The 19,012-nt window shown below is 43.6% G+C and overlaps 1 protein-coding gene across 2 annotated transcripts in view; it reads right to left on the reverse strand.

Annotated features, from left to right (window-relative positions):
* Window positions 1–584: 584 nt before the first annotated feature.
* The window catches only part of SCARB1 (scavenger receptor class B member 1), a 64,537-nt gene continuing 46,109 nt past the window's right edge, over window positions 585–19,012 (reverse strand). The window contains exons 7-13 of one of the 2 annotated variants that reach the window (XM_038762340.1): window positions 18,530–18,696; window positions 17,300–17,418; window positions 14,791–14,864; window positions 11,152–11,203; window positions 7,026–7,172; window positions 3,793–3,921; window positions 1,095–1,181 (exon numbers count right to left, since the gene is read on the reverse strand). In XM_038762340.1, coding sequence (XP_038618268.1) covers window positions 3,793–3,921; window positions 7,026–7,172; window positions 11,152–11,203; window positions 14,791–14,864; window positions 17,300–17,418; window positions 18,530–18,696 — 688 coding nt within the window. In that variant the 3' untranslated portion in view covers window positions 1,095–1,181. Of the gene's footprint in view, window positions 1,182–3,792; window positions 3,922–7,025; window positions 7,173–11,151; window positions 11,204–14,790; window positions 14,865–17,299; window positions 17,419–18,529; window positions 18,697–19,012 lie in introns of both variants that reach the window. The other variant, XM_038762341.1, reaches the window with a different exon arrangement.

Genomic DNA, 19,012 nt, shown 5'->3' on the forward strand with positions numbered 1-19,012 from the left:
CGGGTTATGATTTAGTGTTAGGATCTTTCTATTTGGGATTAGGTCTGACCAGGAAATTTTAGTTCAAGCAAAAATACAAAGTCTATGAAATCAATAGGATACTCAAAACGAGCACCCTGTGAGACAATATCCCAGGATTTAAAAGGCAGGGAGTGAGGAATACTGGAGGGCCTTAAAATGAGGTTCTCGGAACCACTCTCGCAGATGACAAAAACCTGGAGCAGGCACATTTTGCCCCTGCCCCTGATGGGTGTAAAAAGACGCTTCAAAAATTAAGCTGAGTCAATAGTAAAGAGTTGCACAATCTCTATATGCTGGACTATGTTGGCTCTCTAGGACAATAACCACTGCTCCCTAGGACCAAGCTCACTCTACTCTGAGGCAAATGTGCCTTTTTGTACACTTGGATCCACAGTGACCAACACCCTACACATACATCGTGGCTTATAGAGAGGGGAAAAAAAAATTGAGGAATTGGGCCAAAGGAGGATGTCCACTTCCATGTAGTGCCCCAGTCCAATGTTGGCCAGATCTAACTTGGAGTTCTGTTGTGTTTTATAGATTTTTTTGGGGGGGGGGGGGGGGCGGGGGTGGAGGGGAAGAGGGGAGATTTATAGATAAGAAAAGTGAGTCATCCGAAGGTAAAGGGTATGAAGGAGCGGAGCAAAAAGGCTCAACCCAGCTTTACTCAGTGTTTGTGTGCACCTGATGAATTAAGCAGTACAAGTACACACAGTATGTTCCCATAGCTCTACTGAAGGGGTTGGGGGAGGGGGCGGATGACACAGGCATAGCTCTGCATCTCCCACTTCCCAGGTGGCTGATCCGACCCTCTGGGAATCCAGGACTGCCACAGACTCCAGGGCAGATGATGGATGTCAATCATTTTATCCATCATGGATGATTGGAATGCCGAGCTTGATTCTCTGGCCTCTCCCATGTCAACATGCCCATTCTAGAATCCTCAAATGAGATCTTATTGGTCCCTGAGTGTCCATTACACACATGTGTACAGAAAAGTCACACTGGCACTCCTGCAGAGTGCAGGAAGCAGCCCCCCTTCAAGCTTCATCATTATATTTTCTGTTACTCGAGTCTCCCTGGAGAAGAGGGGTCTGTGGGTTGGGAAGCTGATCAGCTGGTGTGTCCAGCCCTGCTCCAAGAGCTTCTTCAAAGTTTTTCTGTACAAAAAAAAAAAAGTAGTCAGGTTATCTTTCTGGCTCCAGCTGAGTCCAGGAACTTATGTTCACATCCAAGGACCCATCTTGATGTTGACTTAAATAAGTAGGCCTTACCCAGGCACCAGAAAGACTCTTCCCTTTTGGAGAGAGAGAACTCTTAAATGGCAAACCAATAGGACTGATCCCTTTATTCACAAGATGAGGGGAGGAGGAATTTCCAATAAGCTCCCACTTGCCCAGCCAAGAGTAGGCTCTTTCTTCTCCTTTCACCCATGCCTTGCTCTTCCTTCTCTGGCTCTCCTCCCTCGTTTTGTCTCCTCTCCCACTCTTCCCTCTCCACCCTCTTTCCCTCCCTTTGTTCTCCCCCCGATAGACTATTTCCCTTTCCCCTCTGGTGGAACTTTAAGGGAATCATGAACCATCCAAAACAGTTTATGGCTACAACACTCTGAACTGTGGAAGGCATTAGGTTCCAAATGGTTTTCCTTCAGGGCTTTCATGAGTGCTTTGTTTTATAAAAATTTATAAGTCACCTAAGAATTATTTGAGCATGAGAACACAGATCAAAGTATTCATCTCTTATTGAGAATTCAGAGGTACTGGATGAGACAATTTTGTTCCCAATATACACATTCCCCTTGAGACCCCACTCTCTCCTTCCCTCCCCACAAAGAGTTAACTGTTAGATGCCCCCCCCACACACACACTATAAAAGCAAAAGGTTATGTGAGAACCAGTCAGATTATGATATCAAAGGCAAAATTTCTTAGTAAGACAACATAGCAACTTAAAAAAATAAGTAGTCATTCAATTGTGGGGATTGGGGCAGAATTAAGAAAAGTGTTAGGGCAAAACCCAGAGTTGAAGAGACTTAAGATTCTTTAAAAAATAATGACATTCTTTAGGCATAACGGGGTATGTTTAATAGAGGCAATAATGCCATCTCCTTGTTGCTTACTTTTAAGTGAGCAAAGGTTAGTTGCTAAAAGAAAAATTGAGCAATATTACAGTGACAAAAGCACAGCCCTATTCTCAACCTAGACAGTCCACATAACCAGTTTGGAAAGCCTTTAAAAGATACCTTTTTACCCAGAATAACCCCCGTGCTTTGTAAAACTTGTGTTCATTCACCTGAGTTGCTCCAGGCTCTTTAAACAGCTTATTGGCTAACTTGCCAGAGTTACAGATTGGAAGGCCTGTTCACAACAGTCAGTTTACCATTCTGCAATGAATCCAGCTATTGCTGTGCTAAGTTCTCTTATAATCAGCAATTTCAGGGAGGTGAGAAGAAAGCCAAAAAAGTCTTCAGCCAAAACTCTTATGCACTCAACCTATGACATCCTAAGAGCTCTCAAGAAAAGGAGTCTTCCCAGCAGAGACAGATGGTTTGTTACTTGATTTTCAACAGACTTGCTGTTGGCTGGGAAGGGGAGGGTCCCTTCTTACTTCAGTCCTGAGGGGCAAACTAAGAAGAAACAACGCAAGTGGTAGTGAATGATCCTCCTAGGTCTCCTATCCCCTTATTCCCCTCTTCTCACTACCTCTTCTCACCATACCAGCCTCCTGAGGGCCACTGAACCTGAGTCATTTTTACCCAAGAAACCAACAAAGCGCAGAAACCCACTGGTTTCTTAAAGTGGAAGAGTCTTTGGAAACCCCCAAGTGATCTGAACCAACAGCCAAAAGGTGTCACTTCTGACTGCAGAGCCCAGCACACTGTCACTAATATAAGAGAAAAACTTTTATGCTCAAGATTTCTCACTCTGGTACAATTTAAATAATATACTAGCTTCCAGATGCACATCCTCCTAAATTTTAAATGCAGTTGACACATTTCTGTTCTGAATGTTGAGTCTTTAGTCTGGTTATTTAAAACAACAGCCCCAGTACTTGGATTTGAAAAGACTAGAATTAACTACTTCCTTTCCTTTTCTAGGAAGACTATTAGATGCATCACCCGAGAGTTCATTCTTCTTAGCTGTGAATTTATGACACTGGCTTCCAGAAACAATATGAGTGAGAAATTTTAGTCTAGAAGTAGGCACTGGAGCTCTCAGTACACAGAAATAAAGCCAGGAATTGTGCTTTTTATGCTGGGCTTTCCCCTCTGCCTAAGATGTGGACTGGAAGGCATGTCAAAGTTGATGTAGCCTTAGTCTTAATTCAATTCCCCCATTCCCTCTTCCACCAGGCCAGTATCACCCATACCATTCCAAGAGCTTCCCTGGAACAGGGAAATGGAGCTTTGATAAAAATCACCTGGCCTTTGACCCAATACCTGATTTGCTCAGAAGAGATATCCCATTCATTTTTAATCCTGAGAAAATAATGAAAATAAAACTGCAAAAACCCCCCAAAAAAACCAAAACTGTCCCTATGTCTATTCCAGCACTGAAGCATCCTTACATAGCAGTGATCTATGAAGCTGCTCTAAAGTAATTATTTCCATTGTCAAGAGAACTTAAGTCTTTACACATTTTTAGAAGAGGTGGAGGGTGAAGATCTTTAGAGGATAAAAACATTTTTGAAAATTCTACTTTAGAATTCTATATCAGTTTTACTGAAGAGAATGGCTATGTTAGTGGAAAAGATTGTTTTACCTGGTACCCACCTACAAACGGGCTTCCTGGAGCACAGTCCCATTATGAGTAGAGGTCATCAGAGATTCTGAGTAGGCCTGAATGGCCTCCTTATTCTTTGGACCCTTTTTACTACTACTCCAAAATAAAAAGCATTTGTCCTAGAAGATAATCAAGCTAATTTATCATTTAAAGTTGTAGGTGAATTTTTTCACTTTCTAAACAAGGAATACATTAAACATGGTTTATAGTCAAGTTTAGTACTTCCGTTAATTTGATTGTTTCTCTATTTAAAACTAGTTTATTCCAGGTACATTTATTATTAGTCATTCTCCATCACCATTAAATGCTATTTAAAAAGGGAACTGAATTAGAACTTAGACAATTCCACAAGAGATCAAGCCAGTCTTTTAAGTGTCCCTCTGAATGACAAGATTGTGCACGGTTTAGAGTACACTCTCAGGAAGGCCGACTGTAAGGACAGGAACAAAACTGGGTGCTTGCATGGGGAAAGATACTAGGTTGAATTAAAGGAAATATTTTGATAGGGATGCCTGGGTTAGGAACAGACAGCTTTGTAAGAATGGCTTGAGCTGGTGAGATTAAAAGGAATTGTTTTAAGATTAACCATTTAATATATTTAACTTTTAGAAAAAAAATAGATACATCCCCAAGCATATCCACTCTGAAAGACTGCCCTCAAGCAAATACATACAAGGTCTTAAAGATTAGAGACCTTTTGAAGCCAGAGGAATCAATTTCAGTTTAAATTCTCCTGCTCAGAAGCAGCCATCCAAAGAGATGCTTGAAGGGGAATACCAGGTTTAATCAATTGCCATCAATGGCTTTATTGTTGTGATTCAGGGTTTCAACAATGATTGAGGGAATAAGGGAAAGAAGCCAGTTAAGCACACCTTTCACACAGATTGTTTTCTGCCTTTCTTTGAGTGGAGGAGAGGGGGAAGAGAGGGAAGATGGACTGATACTGTGCAGTTTGGTAACTTTTTTACATAATCCCGAACTGCAGTTCTGTTACAAAAGGATCTTTAGGGACCACTGACTCTTTGTCATGAGTTTCTTCACTAATTTTAAAGAAACACCGTCACAAACAGTGGAGCCCAAAGTAGCCTCTTTGGGCATTTGCTTGGTTGAGCATAAGGAAGGTGAAAATGCTCCAGATGGCAACACAATGTTCCCCTAAAGGAAATGTAATAGCCTTAAAGGAGCAACCTCCCAGCTCTTAAGGGAAAACAAATACACGCTGGACCAGTGATGTAAACTGAGTCAGCTAGGGAAGTGGAGCTCTGGCAAGTGACGGGTCAATGAATAGTACTGCCAGAGCTTAAGCAAGCCTCTCTGGAAAACTGCATGGCCTCATGGAGCCAGGCCAAGCACCTTCCCATTCTGGCACCAAGCCTCAGAGGGAAAGATTGACTGGGACCCTGGATTGACTGGTGCTTAGTACAGTGCTCTGCACACAGTAAATGCTCAATAAATACCATTGACTGGTCGATTGCTGGCAGGCCCCTGAAGCCAAGTTCAGTAAGTAGGAGAATGATGAGGTTGGTCAGAAGAATCTGGTTAGTGAAACTGCTCCCAGGAGGAAAGAACCCAATGGGATTGGGAGTTCTCCTAAATGAGGCTCTAGAAACCAGGGGTTCCAAATGGAGTTCCACCTAACGGCAGTGAAATGCGAACAGCGACATGGAAAGTTTCTCTTCAAGTTAGTCTTTCCATGTCCAGGTTTCTACAGCCTTGCTCAAAACACCCCTGAATACACACTCAGATAAGAATCACTATGGTCCAATCAGTCAATATTTCTCACCATCATCAGCAGGTGGTGAGTTTTGTTGCTTTGTTTTTTGGTTTGGGTTTTTTTGCAGGGGGGTGTTTGGGGGGGGGGCAAGAGCAGAGGAGGATTTTATCTTCATTTCAGAAGCTTGGAGCTTCAAAGTGTAAGAGAAAGATTGGTCAGGAATTTCACTCCCACGTGGAACACTATAACGAACCCCATTTGATGAAAATTAGTGAAGCAGACTGGAAAGTTGCATGGCTCATACTTCATGTTTCAACTCTTATGGAGCATTCTAGGTTTAGTGTTTCAGCAATAGAGGAAAAGAGTCAAAGCATTATCCCCAAGCCAGGGAGAGCCAAAGCTGCACAAAAGCAGAAAAAAAAAAAAGACAGCAGTCCTAGTGAGTTTTGAACTTGTTCTTTGGAGCTGGACTTCCTACCAGTAGTTAACTCCTACTCATCTTTAAAGCAAGAATCACGTCCAACAAGAGCAGATCTCTATAAAAGGTCCCTTCTGAAGAGCTTCTGGGAAACTAGCTCATCTATCCCTGCACTAGTGAAGGAATAGTGACTGTACTCAACTGCTTATTCACTCATTCAATCATATTTGTTGAGTGCTTCCTTGTGTGCAAAGCACTGCACTAAACACTTGGGAGAGAATAATAAACACATTCCCTGTCCACAGCGAGATTAGAGTCTAGTAATCTACACTTCTCCTCTAAATGACAGGGAGGTTCTCAGTCTTACCTGAACCCCTCAGGTGGGCTGTCTAGGAAGGCTACAAATTCTAAAGCTCTTATTTTGGAAACAGAGACAGGCCATCATTGTCAATAGCTTTCAGAAAGCCTCTCCAAGTATAAGTGAATGTGAAATTGAACACACTGATTAAAATACCCAACAAAAAGGACAATAAACTGAGTCTATTTCTGCCGACCTCTAACTCCAGACCCATCTTATCTGAATCAGCCCACTGAAGTTCCTCTACCCCAAGGACAGCGGCAGAGAGGGTCTTTGGCTACTCTCTCGACTAACCAGCCTAAGAAGTCTGAGAGCTGTCCTGGTGGGGTCCTGGAGACCCTGAATAAGCGTCCACCTCCCACACTGGCCCACACCCATCTCCAGTTGTCTTTGTGCTGTGGTCCCTGACTTTCCTGCTCACATACAAAGAACTCACAGGGCCAGCGTGGACAGGAGTAGCGGCATGTAGAGTGCAAGATGAAGCAGCAGTAACCCATTCCCCGAAATCCCGCTGGAAGGAAGAAGAAGCTAAGCAGAGATGCCGCTGATCCCATTTCCCCGAAAGCCCCGCCTGAAGGAAGGCCAAAGTCTAGCAGGGATGTCCTCCCTGAAGGCATTTAATCTGTGAAATGGTAGCGTGAGTCACACCCATGGTCAGCACAGCCCTATCAAGCCCATTTCAAGTCTTGATTTGTAAAGCTAGAGGGCATCCTGGTGTCTTTTGGCCACTTACCTGGCTTCTGACTCGGAGGATGAAGGCAATAATCAGGAGAACCCCTCCCAGGCCAATGAAGACGTACTGCATGTATTGTGCCACACTGGGTAACAACACCAGCTGAGTGTAGAATGTGTTAAAGGTTTTGCCACTCATCACTGCACTCTGGAGCAAAACACACAAGAAAGGATCATTCCGCATGGGAGACTACTTGATCTGCATAGATAAAGTCATTTCATGGACTAAACAACTCAGTTACAGGGCCTGGTGTAAAGAGCACAAGTCTGGGACTCAGGGGACCTGGGTTCTAATTCCAATTTTGACACTTACCTGCTGGGTAACCTTGGGCAAGTCACTTTAACTTCTCTGTGTTTCAGTCTGCTCATCTGGGAAGTGGGAATGAAACACCTGTTCTACCTCTCAGGTGGCGAGCCCCAAGTGGGACGGGGACTGTGTCCAATCTGAGTAACTGGTATCTAACCCATGAACATAATAAGTGCTTAAGAAAATACCACAGTTACTGTTAATTATTCAGAAGCTAATCATATAGCCCCTTTGTTTCTCTTTCCTATCAAGCATTTCACTGCCCCTCGGCAAAGTTAGGGAAAAAGAAACTCCAGTCAGTCAATGGTATTTATTGAGCGCTTCCTATGTGCTGAGGACTGTACTAAGCACATGGGAGAGTACTAAACAACAAATGTGATAGACATATTCCCTGACCACAGGAGCTTACAGTCTAGAACGGGAGCTTACAGTCTAGAAAGTTGCAAATTACACTGCAACTTGCTTAGAGGTTCTGGTAAAAAAGATTAATAGTGAAAGTGACAGAAGTCATTACCAAACAGTGAATGTTTCAGGCGATGTGGACTTCAGGAGGGATTTTCATGGATCATTAGGATTTAGTGGATCTCCTGAATAGCCCAATTTTTGAAGTTTTCAAATCCCCCATCCTTACCTTTATGAAAACAAGATAGAATGTAGACAAGGGCAAGAAAACCCTTAAAAAGCTTTGGATATTCTGAACATTTAGGACTGGGTATATTTCAGAGATGCTGGTATTTTGGGTAATGAAGGGGAAGCAGAGGATATCAGAGTGTTCTCTGGCAGAGAGAAGGGTAGCAAGGAACCTAAGGATCCTCTTCCGTGCCAACAGCTTGACTCGGAAGACACAGACCCATTGTTTTGGCACTACCATCCTTCCCGTCTCACAAGCCCGCAACCTTGGTGTCATCCTCGACTCCGCTCTCTCATTCACCCCTCACATCCAAGCCGTCACCAAAACCTGCCGGTCTCAGCTCCGCAACATTGCCAAGATCCGCCCTTTCCTCTCCATCCAAACCGCTACCCTGCTCATTCAAGCTCTCATCCTATCCCGTCTGGACTACTGCACCAGCCTTCTCTCTGATCTCCCATCCTCGTGTCTCTCTCCACTTCAATCCATACTTCATGCTGCTGCCCGGATTATCTTTGTCCAGAAACGCTCTGGGCATATTACTCCCCTCCTCAAAAATCTCCAGTGGCTACCAATCAATCTGCGCATCAGGCAGAAACTCCTCACCCTGGGCTTCAAGGCTCTCCATCACCTCGCCCCCTCCTACCTCACCTCCCTTCTCTCCTTCTACTGCCCAGCCCACACCCTCCGCTCCTCCGCCGCTAATCTCCTCACTGTACCTCGTTCTCGTCTGTCCCGCCATCGACCCCTGGCCCACGTCATCCCCCGGGCCTGGAATGCCCTCCCTCTGCCCCTCCGCCAAGCTAGCTCTCTTCCTCCCTTCACGGCCCTGCTGAGAGCTCACCTCCTCCAGGAGGCCTTCCCAGACTGAGCCCCTTCCTTCCTCTCCCCCTCATCCCCCTCTCCATCCCCCCATCTTACCTCCTTCCCTTCCCCACAGCACCTGTATATATGTATATATGGTTGTACATATTTATTACTCTATTTATTTATTTATTTTACTTGTACATTTCTATCCTATTTATTTTATTTTGTTGGTATGTTTGGTTCTGTTCTCTGTCTCCCCCTTTAAGACTGTGAGCCCACTGTTGGGTAGGGACTGTCTCTATGTGTTGCCAATTTGTACTTCCCAAGCGCTTAGTACAGTGCTCTGCACATAGTAAGCGCTCAATAAATACGATTGATTGATTGATTGATTGTTTTTAGTCTGGAGTGGCTAGGGATTCTTTTTGATTCAGGGATGGGGTCCAGGGAGCATTCCGCACAACCACAATGTAAGCGTATGGGTTGGTTAAACTGCATCCGGTTGCAGTTACAGGGGAGTTGGGCTGCGGAAACTGGGAGCTATTTGCTAGGATCCCAAGATAAGCCCACCTGTTTCCCCTCTGAAGTCTCAGACCACACCACTCTGCCTCAAAAGCAGGACAAGGTGAGGGTGTACATAAGCAGCCATAATGGCTCAGAGAGCCATGATAACCACAGTTTACCTGATTCACAGAGAAGGGGAGCAGTGTGGCCTTGTGGAAAAAACAGGGGCCTGGGAGTAAGAGGACTTGCGTTCTAATCCCTACTCTGCCTCTCGTCTGCTGTGTGTCCTTGGATAAGACACTTCACTTCTCTGAGCCTCAGTCTCCTCACTTGTAAAGTGAGGATTCAGTGCCTGTTTTCCTTCCTTGTTAGATTGTGGGTCCCACGGAGGACAGGGACTGAGTCTAACCTGGTAATTTGTATCTACCCCAGGGCTTTAAACAGAGCTTGACATATAGTAAGTGCTTTAACAAATACAGTATTAATATAAAATATCCCATAAGGACTGGTAAGAGTATGAACAGATGGTCAAAAAATTCTGACCAGCAGTTACTTGAATTCAGGTTCAAGAAAGAAAGGGTTTGGAGAGGTGAAAATCCTCATTACTGATATGTGGATAAGTGAGAGTGGGCTGAATGAACTTACACCTTCAATTTGTTTTTTAAAAGATGATAATTTTACTCTTGCAACCTGAGGAATGTATTTCTAAACTCAATCATCAAAGTTAAGATTCAAGCCAAATATGAACTTAGACCTTTGAAAGAACCACTATAATGTGAGTAGCACTGATAAGGGAAGCTATGAAAGCAAACATGAAGGGGAGGGGGGCAACAGAGGTCAGGGATTTCAGTGAAAAATAGCTTAAGGGGGAATAAGCAAGTGGCATGCAACAGACTTTTATAGGGGAGGAAAAAGGAAGTTTCCTGTGCTTTGCTGATTGGAAGTTGCTTCAAATTTGCTTTCCAGAAAGCAGAGCAATCAAAGGCTCAGATCACAAGTGGGCAGTATCCCATGGACAGGAGCAGAAGCCTCAGGGGTGCCCTCGACCGCCAGGATAGAGGCCTGTCCAGGAGGGAAGAGTTGGACTAAATTGTTCCTTTCAGAAAACAGAACACATGTACTGAGCTAATCTCCTAGGAGGATGGTGAACCAGCCAGGCCTAGTGGAAAGAAAGAACACAGGCCTGAGAGTCAGGAGACCTGGGTTCTAAACCCAACTCCATTACTTGTCTGCTTTGTGACCTTGGAGAGACAACTTCTCTGAGCCTTAGTTCCCTCATCTGTAAAGTGGAGATTAAATACCCGCTTTCCTTGCCTCAGCCTGTGAGCTTCATATGGGACAAGGACTGTGTCTATTCTGCCTCAACAGTACAGTGCGAGGCACACGCACAAACACCATTAATACCACCACGATTATTATTTTTACTATTGTTATAAAGAAAAAGGCAGCCAAACCATATGAGGCAGATGGCTTAGAAGCAGATTGTCGCTCCTTTGCCAAAGGGCACCCCCCTGCCCTCCCACCCAGTAGCCAGGTCATTTTGAACAGGGAACATGTCTGCCAACTCTACTGTACTCTCCCAAGCACTTAGTACACATAATAAGCACTCACTCAAATACCACTGCTTGATCAGTTCCACAGCAGGGGCCAAGCCCCACTTAGTAGGATCTTCCTGACTTGACTTCAGTGAAGGGACCAAATCAGCTGGAGAGAGTAATTCTGCCCTTCCTAGGTTGTTTTAAACACTACTGCTGAGTTCTATCAATCATTCACTGAGTACTCACTGTGTGCACAGCAAAGATGCTCTGCTTTGCTCCCCTTCCACGTGTTCTGTTCACAGTACATTTCTACTTCCAGAGCACAGAAAGAGAGATATGAACTTACCTCTCCAAACCAAAGCAAAGGCAAAATTACTGGTTGGATCTTCCCTGTTTGCCTGAAAACACATAAAACAAAGGTAGAAAGGACAAATTGCGTTTGAGTTCCCCAGATATACATCAAGTGTTTAAAGCTTTAATTGTTTCTACAGAGCATATTTTTAAGTGGAACAATTCCCCAGGACCCTGAGTTATTTTGCTTTGTTGCAGCAAAGATGAAGCCTGAGAATTCTGGTTCTTTCACTGTATCTATAATTTCTAAAGCTCTTTCTTGGGAAATACATTATTAAGTAAGGACTGTTCATAAGAAGTTACCCAATGTTTAATTGGAAGAGTAACTTTTTTTTAATGGGGAAAATATTTTTCCTCATTCCAAATATGAAAGGGTTACCAGTCTCTCATCCTTCTCATTGGCAAAAGTGTTCACACAAAATAAAATAAAAATACTTGCCTATAAAAAGTTGCTATTTTCCCTAGATGACTGGTTCTTGGTATGACTAAACAGAGCATAAATATCTATATGAATACTGCAAAAAATACTTATTGACTATGCCAAGCACTCTATTAAGTTCTTGGAAGAATATATTAGAATCATTAGGCATGAGCCCTGAAAATAAGGAGTTTACACTCTAGCAAAGGAGATGGACATTCAAATACATTGGGTGAGCATTTGACAATCAATGGTATTTATTGAACACTTACTGTGTGCAGAGCATTGCTCTAAGCAGTTGGAAGAATACAACAGACTTGGTAGGCATATTCCCTGCCCAAAGGACCTTAAAGTCTAGAGGCACATCTCCCAGGCACTTAGTACAGTGCACACTCAATAAATACTATTGATTGTCAAGCTCTTAACAATTGCCATAACTATTATAAGAGGTCTTCCCCAATTAAGCCCTCTTTTTCCCTGACCTTCTCCCTCTGCATCGTCTACGCACTTGGATCCATACGCTTTGGGCACTTGACTGTAGACTCAAGACTTTGAGCTTGTTATGGGAAAGGAACGTGTCTACCATCTCTATTATACTGTACTCTGAGCACTTAGTACAACGGTCACCACACAGTAAGCATTCAAGGGACCCCACTGAAAAAAAAGAGGCTATGTACATGAGTTAGTGCTTAAGTAATAGGGTATGTGATGTACGAAAAGGCTATGGGAGATTTTGGTTAGGTTACACACAACTGCTGGGGAGATGGGGAGGTGGATATAAGCACTTAGTACAGTGCTCTGAACACAGTAGGCGCTCAATAAATCTGACAATGATTGAATGAATAAGCGGAGAGTAAAAATGAATTGGGGAATGCTTCCAAGAAGTCAAAAGAAAGAAACACCAGGAACAAACTAAGCTATGTCTAATGGGCTCAGCTTGGTCCTAATCTTTCTTGACTGCACCTGTGAGTTGACTACTCCTCCCTTCCAGAAATCCTCTCCAGCAGTGGTTCTGGTTCCCATCCTCTTCTATTGGCTTCTCAGCTTTGTGTGCCTGCTCTTCATTCTTCCCTCCCCATTGAATTTGTGTGTGTGTGTGTTTGTGTGTGAGAGCCACACTGTGCTGTTCTGGATCCTCTAATATTCCCCTTTAATATTCATTCCCTTGGGGAGCAAGTGGTTTCAGTGACCACCAAGTCTCCTCTATGCAAATAAACTCTCAAATATCTTACCAGCCCTCACCTCTCACCCACTTTATAATCTCAGTGCTCCTCCTACAGAGTGAACCTCCTCTGCCCCCAACCCTACACCTGAGATTTAGGCTAAAACTGCATTTTTCTTCCCTCTAAAATTCTCATATTCCTCATTTCCCCACTGCAATCACCTCCCTTTTCCCTGTTCCAGAAGTCTGCATCTTTGTCATCTCTGTCATTTCCTCACATTCAGTTGCTCAAACCCCTACAAGTTCAATGGCATTTATTGAATACTGTGTGCAGAGCACTGTACTAAGCACTAGAGAATAAAACATGACAGTTGGTAAAGACATTCCCTGCCCACAAGAAGTTTATAGTCTACAGTATCTCATAGATCTGCCCCCTTCTCTTCTTTATGACCACCATTCAGGTTCAAAACCTTTCCACTTCCTGCCTAGACTTTTGCAACCCTCTCATTACTGATCTCCTGTCTCAGGCCTTTCCCTTCCTCACTCTGCCCTCCTTCCCAGTGATCAGATCATTTCCTTCCATGCCACACCAAGCCTATCCTTCTCTAGAGAAGCAGCGTAGCTCAGTGGAAAGAGCATGGGCTTTGGAGTCAGAGGTCATGGGTTCAAATCCCCGCTCTGCCAATCGTCAGCTGTGTGACTTTGGGCAAGTCACTTAACTTCTCTGTGCCTCAGTTCCCTCATCTGTAAAATGGGGATTAAGACTGTGAGCCCCCCGTGGGACAACCTGATCACCTTGTAACCTCCCAGCGCAGTGCTTTGCACATAGTAAGTGCTTAATAAATGCCATTATTATTATTATTATTACTTCAAAAGCCTCCAAGGGCTTCCTATTTGTCTCCCGATTAAACAAAGATTTACAGTTATTGGATTTATGATTCTCTGCCCACAAAGAACTTACAGTCTAGAGAGGGAGGCAGACATTAATGTAAATACATTTCAGGTATGAATAAAAATTCTGTGAGCCCACTGTGAGCTCAATTAGACTGTGAGCCCACTGTTGGGTAGGGACTGTCTCTATATGTTGCCAATTTGTACTTCCCAAGTGCTTAGTACAGTGCTCTGCACACAGTAAGCGCTCAATAAATACGATTGATTGATTGTGGAAATTGTCTCCCTCTTAACTGCTCTCTTCAGCTCCATCCCAGCTAGAATCTTTTGCCCTGCCAATGTCTTAACAGTCTAGCAGTGTACAATCACTGCTCGAGCCTTGCTCACAGTTCACTAAGAGCCCTTTCTGCAGACTTCGAGAATTGGATGGTTGGGGGAGAAGAGGGAGAATCAAGACTCCCATTGCAGTATTCCTTCCACAAGCGGAGGGTGTTCCCTGGTCACCCCCAGTGCCATCTGGGGATGGGGCTAAGGAAGACGGCAGGGTGGCAGCATTGCTGCCATTAGCCCAGCAGATGTCCAAGTGACCTTTTGAACACTGGTTACAATGCCATTAGCCCAGCAGATATCCAAGTGACCTTTTGAACACTGGTTACAATGCCATTAGCCCAGCAGATGTCCAAGTGACCTTTTGAACACTGGTTACAATGCACCCGTGGCCAATCTGATGAAGTCTGGGCCTTTCAGGAACTCCTGGCAGCCAGCTCTGCTGCAGACTGAGCCCAGGTAGATCATCCCTTCTCCCATTAGAGTGTCAATCCTTGGCAGCGAATGGGTCTCAGGTTTTGTTTCTGTTGTACTTGTCTCTTCTGTTGTACTACTCTCTAGGACAGTGCATAGCACCAAATGGGCATTCAATAAACAACATCACAACTCCTCCTTGATTCTGTTATGAACACAGGCTCCTATCAACTTCCATGTCAAATTTGGGATGAGGAGAGGGAGAACAATGAGATAAAATTTCCCTTATTCCCAAAAAAGTGGACTGAATATCTAGAACCATCCTAACTGGCACATGTGGAGTTCACCGTACACCATGCGTTTTCCAGGGACAAGGAAAAGCTTTACTCTGCTTCCTAGCAAGCTAGAGGATTCAAACTTACGTTATCCCTTGGACTCCTTTTATATATAAACTCAACTGCAGCTTGACGGAGCACTTCATTGGAATGCCAGTGACCTGCAGACGAAAGATAAAACAATGCGATTTTGTTCGCATTTTAAATTCAGGCTCCAACTGAAGTGTTCTTATATAGAAAGCACTTGACTCCTTGGAGCAAGATTCCAGACAAAGTGTCAGAGAGTGCATCTCTTCCATTCCCAAGAAGTTAATATTTAATCCTTATCAGGAGAAGCAGCATGCCCCAGTGTATAGAGTACAAAGCTGTGAGTCAGAAGGACCTGGGTTCTAATCGCAGCACCACCGCTTGATTTCTGGGTGTCCTTGGATATATCACTTAACTCCTTTGTGTCTTAGTTACCTCATCAGTAATAGGGGATTAATTTGTATCTATCTCAGCGCTATGTGCCTGGCACATAGGAAGCATTTAATTCCATAAAAAAAAAATACATCCCTCAGTCAGCACCTAAGTTCTCATAAAATCAACTCTTATCAGTGAAACTACTATCAATGCACCATCAGCCTAATACACAGCATGGCCTAGTGGAAAGAGCACAGTTCTGGGAGTCAGAGGATGTGGGTTCAAAACCTGGCTCTGCCATGTGTCTGCTGTGTGACCCTGAGCAAGTCACTTGACCTCTCTGGGCCTCAGGTACCTCATCTGTAAAATGGGGATTAAGACGGTGAGCCCCATGTGGGACAGGGTCTGTGTCCAACCTGATTACCTTGTATCTACCCTCGTGCTTAGAACAGTGGTTCGCACATAGTAAGTGCTTAACACATACAATAATGATTATTAGGTCCTGCCACTTCTGATACAGGAGCTAGAAAAGCCAAAATGGGGGAAAAGTTCAAGTTAAGATGGTGTGGCACTGTGAGCCCGTTGTTGGGTAGGGATCGTCTCTATATGTTGCCAACTTGTACTTCCCAAGCACTTAGTACAGTGCTCTGCACACAGTAAGCACTCAATAAATATGACTGAATGAATGAATTTAATTAAATATTCTAGTCCAAAGCTCAGCTGATGCAAAGAGGAAAAAATTGGGGAGGACTTTTTATTGCTGTTGGAACAAAAGGATTTGGGGGGAAGTATCTCAACTTCCATAAGCCCCCAAACAACTCTTTTTTTTTTTTTTGTTACAGTAGGAGTACAGTCATCAGGGTATAGAACTGTGTGAAAAAAGAATTAAGAACATGTGTTATCAGAGACCCCAGAGGTCAATGCTGGAAACCAATTTGGAACCAACAGCTCAGGGGGAAAAAAAAAAAAGTCTACATATTTACCCCATGTTGATCCTATTTGGGAAATACCCCACCTTCCAAACCTGTAACATTATTATTAATAATAACAACAACAATAGTAATAATAATATTGATGGTATTTGTTAATGTGCCAGGCATGGTACTGAGCGCTGGTGTGGATACAAGCAAATCTAGTTGGACAGTCCCTGTCCCTCGAGAGGCTCACAGCTTCAATCCCCATTTTGTAGATGAGGCAACTGAGGTCCAGAGAAGTGAAGTAACTTGCGCAAGGTCACACATCAGACAAGTGGTGGAGCCAGGATTAGAACCCATGACCTTCCGACTCCCTGGCCTGCTCTATCCAGGCTCAGTGGTTCAGTGGAAAGAGCAAAGGCTTTGGAGTCAGAGGTCATGGGTTCAAATCCCGGCTCCACCAATTGCCAGCTGTGTGGCTTTAGGAAAGTCACTTAACTTCTCTGGGCCTCAGTTCCCTCATCTGTAAAATGGGGATTAAAACCGTGAGCCCCCTGTGGGACAACCTGATCACCTTGTAACCTCCCCGGCACTTAGAACAGTGCTTTGCACATAGTAAGCACTTAATAAATGCCATCATCATCATCATCATCCACTATGCCATGCTGCTACTTTAGTTCTAAATCAGAAGCTCCAATGTGAGTGGTGCTTGGCAGTAGTGGTTGCTCCAATACTTGGCAGGTAGTGGAATAGAAGGGGGCAAAGGCTTTGGATTTTGCCTTTTGGACTCCCCAGGAATAAGTTTATCAGGTTCATGTTCTATAATTTCCAGCCCATGAAGTAGTATCTCTGTCAGAACCCTCCTGTCTTGGCTCAATGGCAAAGTATAATAGCACGTCATAATAAAAAGCCAGAGTGTTATCTCTATCTAATTGGTCTTCAAAGTGGAATCCCGGGCTAACAACTGTTAATTGAATTATGGTTTTATTACGTTCTAATCTTGATATTCTCTATCTAATTTAAAATCCTTGTACTATGGAGTCTGGCCCATATACCAAACTTTATTGCCAGTAACTCTAAAGCCTCCTGCATTATCCAATTAGCAGACCACACCTTTAAAGCTCGATTTAATAAGTCTGGGGGCCAGGGATAACCCTCCTCCCGACTCCAAGGCAGCAAGATGTGCCAGGATGCGGAAGAAGCACCTCTCCTGGCAGCAGCTGAGACCTTTGAATGGGATTATCTTCAGTGACAAGAAAGGGGCCCTGGGGTCATCTTACTGGATGGATATCCAAGAACAGTGAATGCTGCTCTTCGTTGGGGTGGAGTCCGTTCACAGCCTCAACCAGGACAGGATCAGCGTTGTAGAAATGAGGATGAGAGAGAAAGAGGGGAGCATCTGAAAACAGACAAAATGTCCAAAGAATGAGATCTGATGCGCAGGGTATGTCAAACCATAGAGCACAAGCCAATGTAAAAGAGACCCTTTCATAAATCAAAAACGTCAGAGTCAGGAGAATTCATAAATTGGGCAATGGCTTATCTTCAAGCAGCACAAAAACTTGGATGAACCGTCAAAGTTGTGGACTGGTGGTTTCTTTAGCTTCTAAGGGGTCTTGGCAGAGCCAGCTATAGGAGCAGATGAAGAGGGCAAGTCAGATGGGGCAGCCATTTGGGGGGACTCTCCCATCTTGGGAGAAACTCTATGCATGCAGATATTCATCATTCATTCAACCGTATTTATTGAGCACTTACTGTGTGCAGAGCACTGCACTGAGCGCTCGGGAAGTACAAGTTGGCAACATATAAAGACGGTCCCTACCCAACAGCAGACTCACAGTCTAGATATGTATAAATAGGCACCAAAAGCCTCCTTCCTCTCCAATACGAAGAGGTAGTGTGGAAGTATAGCAGAACCCTGCCCTTCAATATACTTAAATCAAGTAAATTTAGGGTGCTTTTTGGCAAAATCAATTTCACTGATACAGACTTTATAGGAAAATGTACCAAACAAACCTATGACCTGGACTGAAAAGCAGAATCAATGTCCATATTCCTCAGCACCTCACAGGGTGCTTCTAAACGTATTTCCATATTGCTAGTACTCATTTGAGTTACGTTTTACCAGATTTATAAGCTAGAGTAAGTTTTAAGTCACCACAGTGGCCTAAGAAACATGGATTTGGAAACCCTAGTGATAATTCTGGAATTCAAAGATGTGAAATGATTTTGTTCAAAATGAGTTCAGCAGAAACGATGTCTATAAATAGGATACATTCACAGAAAACTATGGAGTCAGAGGAAAAAAATTTCATATCAAAAAACCACAAACAAGTGCATTTTAGTTATTACTGTTCAGTTGGTACTTTAAATTTATAACACCGTTTACAGTAGTACTTAAAAACATATGTGTATTTTGACACAGTCTTGTATTCTGGTTAAATACTCAGAACTCTTCCCTGTAAAAATCAAAGGACACACACACACGCCACCCCAACAGTTATACCTACTGAATCTACAGGTGCTGACATTCTGAATCCCACTCTGTAAGCATGGACAGAAGCCTTCGTTGGGTGGGTATACTGTTCCATTGGCAAATAAGGTTTTAGGTGCTACAAATCGGAAGGTTGGCATCCCACTGAAATCTCTAGATTGCTTATACACAAGCTTCATGGACCTAGAGAGAAGAATGGAAAGAACATCATTATCAAGTGGTCCAAGATAATCTGAACTGCTAATAACATTGACTGTAACAGTGATGCCAAGGTGCGATAAATCAATCATAGTTGAGCACTTTACTGTGTGCAGAGCACTATACTAAGTGCTTGGGAAGAGTACAATATAACAGAGTTGGTGAACAGATTCCCTGCCCACAATGAGCTCACAGTCTAGTGGGTGAAGACAGACAGACATCAATATAAACTAATGTTACAGATATGTACAAGTGCAAGGGCGAGCTTGTTTTGGGCAGGAAACAGATATATCAACTCAGT

Source organism: Tachyglossus aculeatus, chromosome 21, assembly GCF_015852505.1.
Source record: "Tachyglossus aculeatus isolate mTacAcu1 chromosome 21, mTacAcu1.pri, whole genome shotgun sequence".
NCBI classification, from domain to species: Eukaryota; Metazoa; Chordata; class Mammalia; order Monotremata; family Tachyglossidae; genus Tachyglossus; species Tachyglossus aculeatus.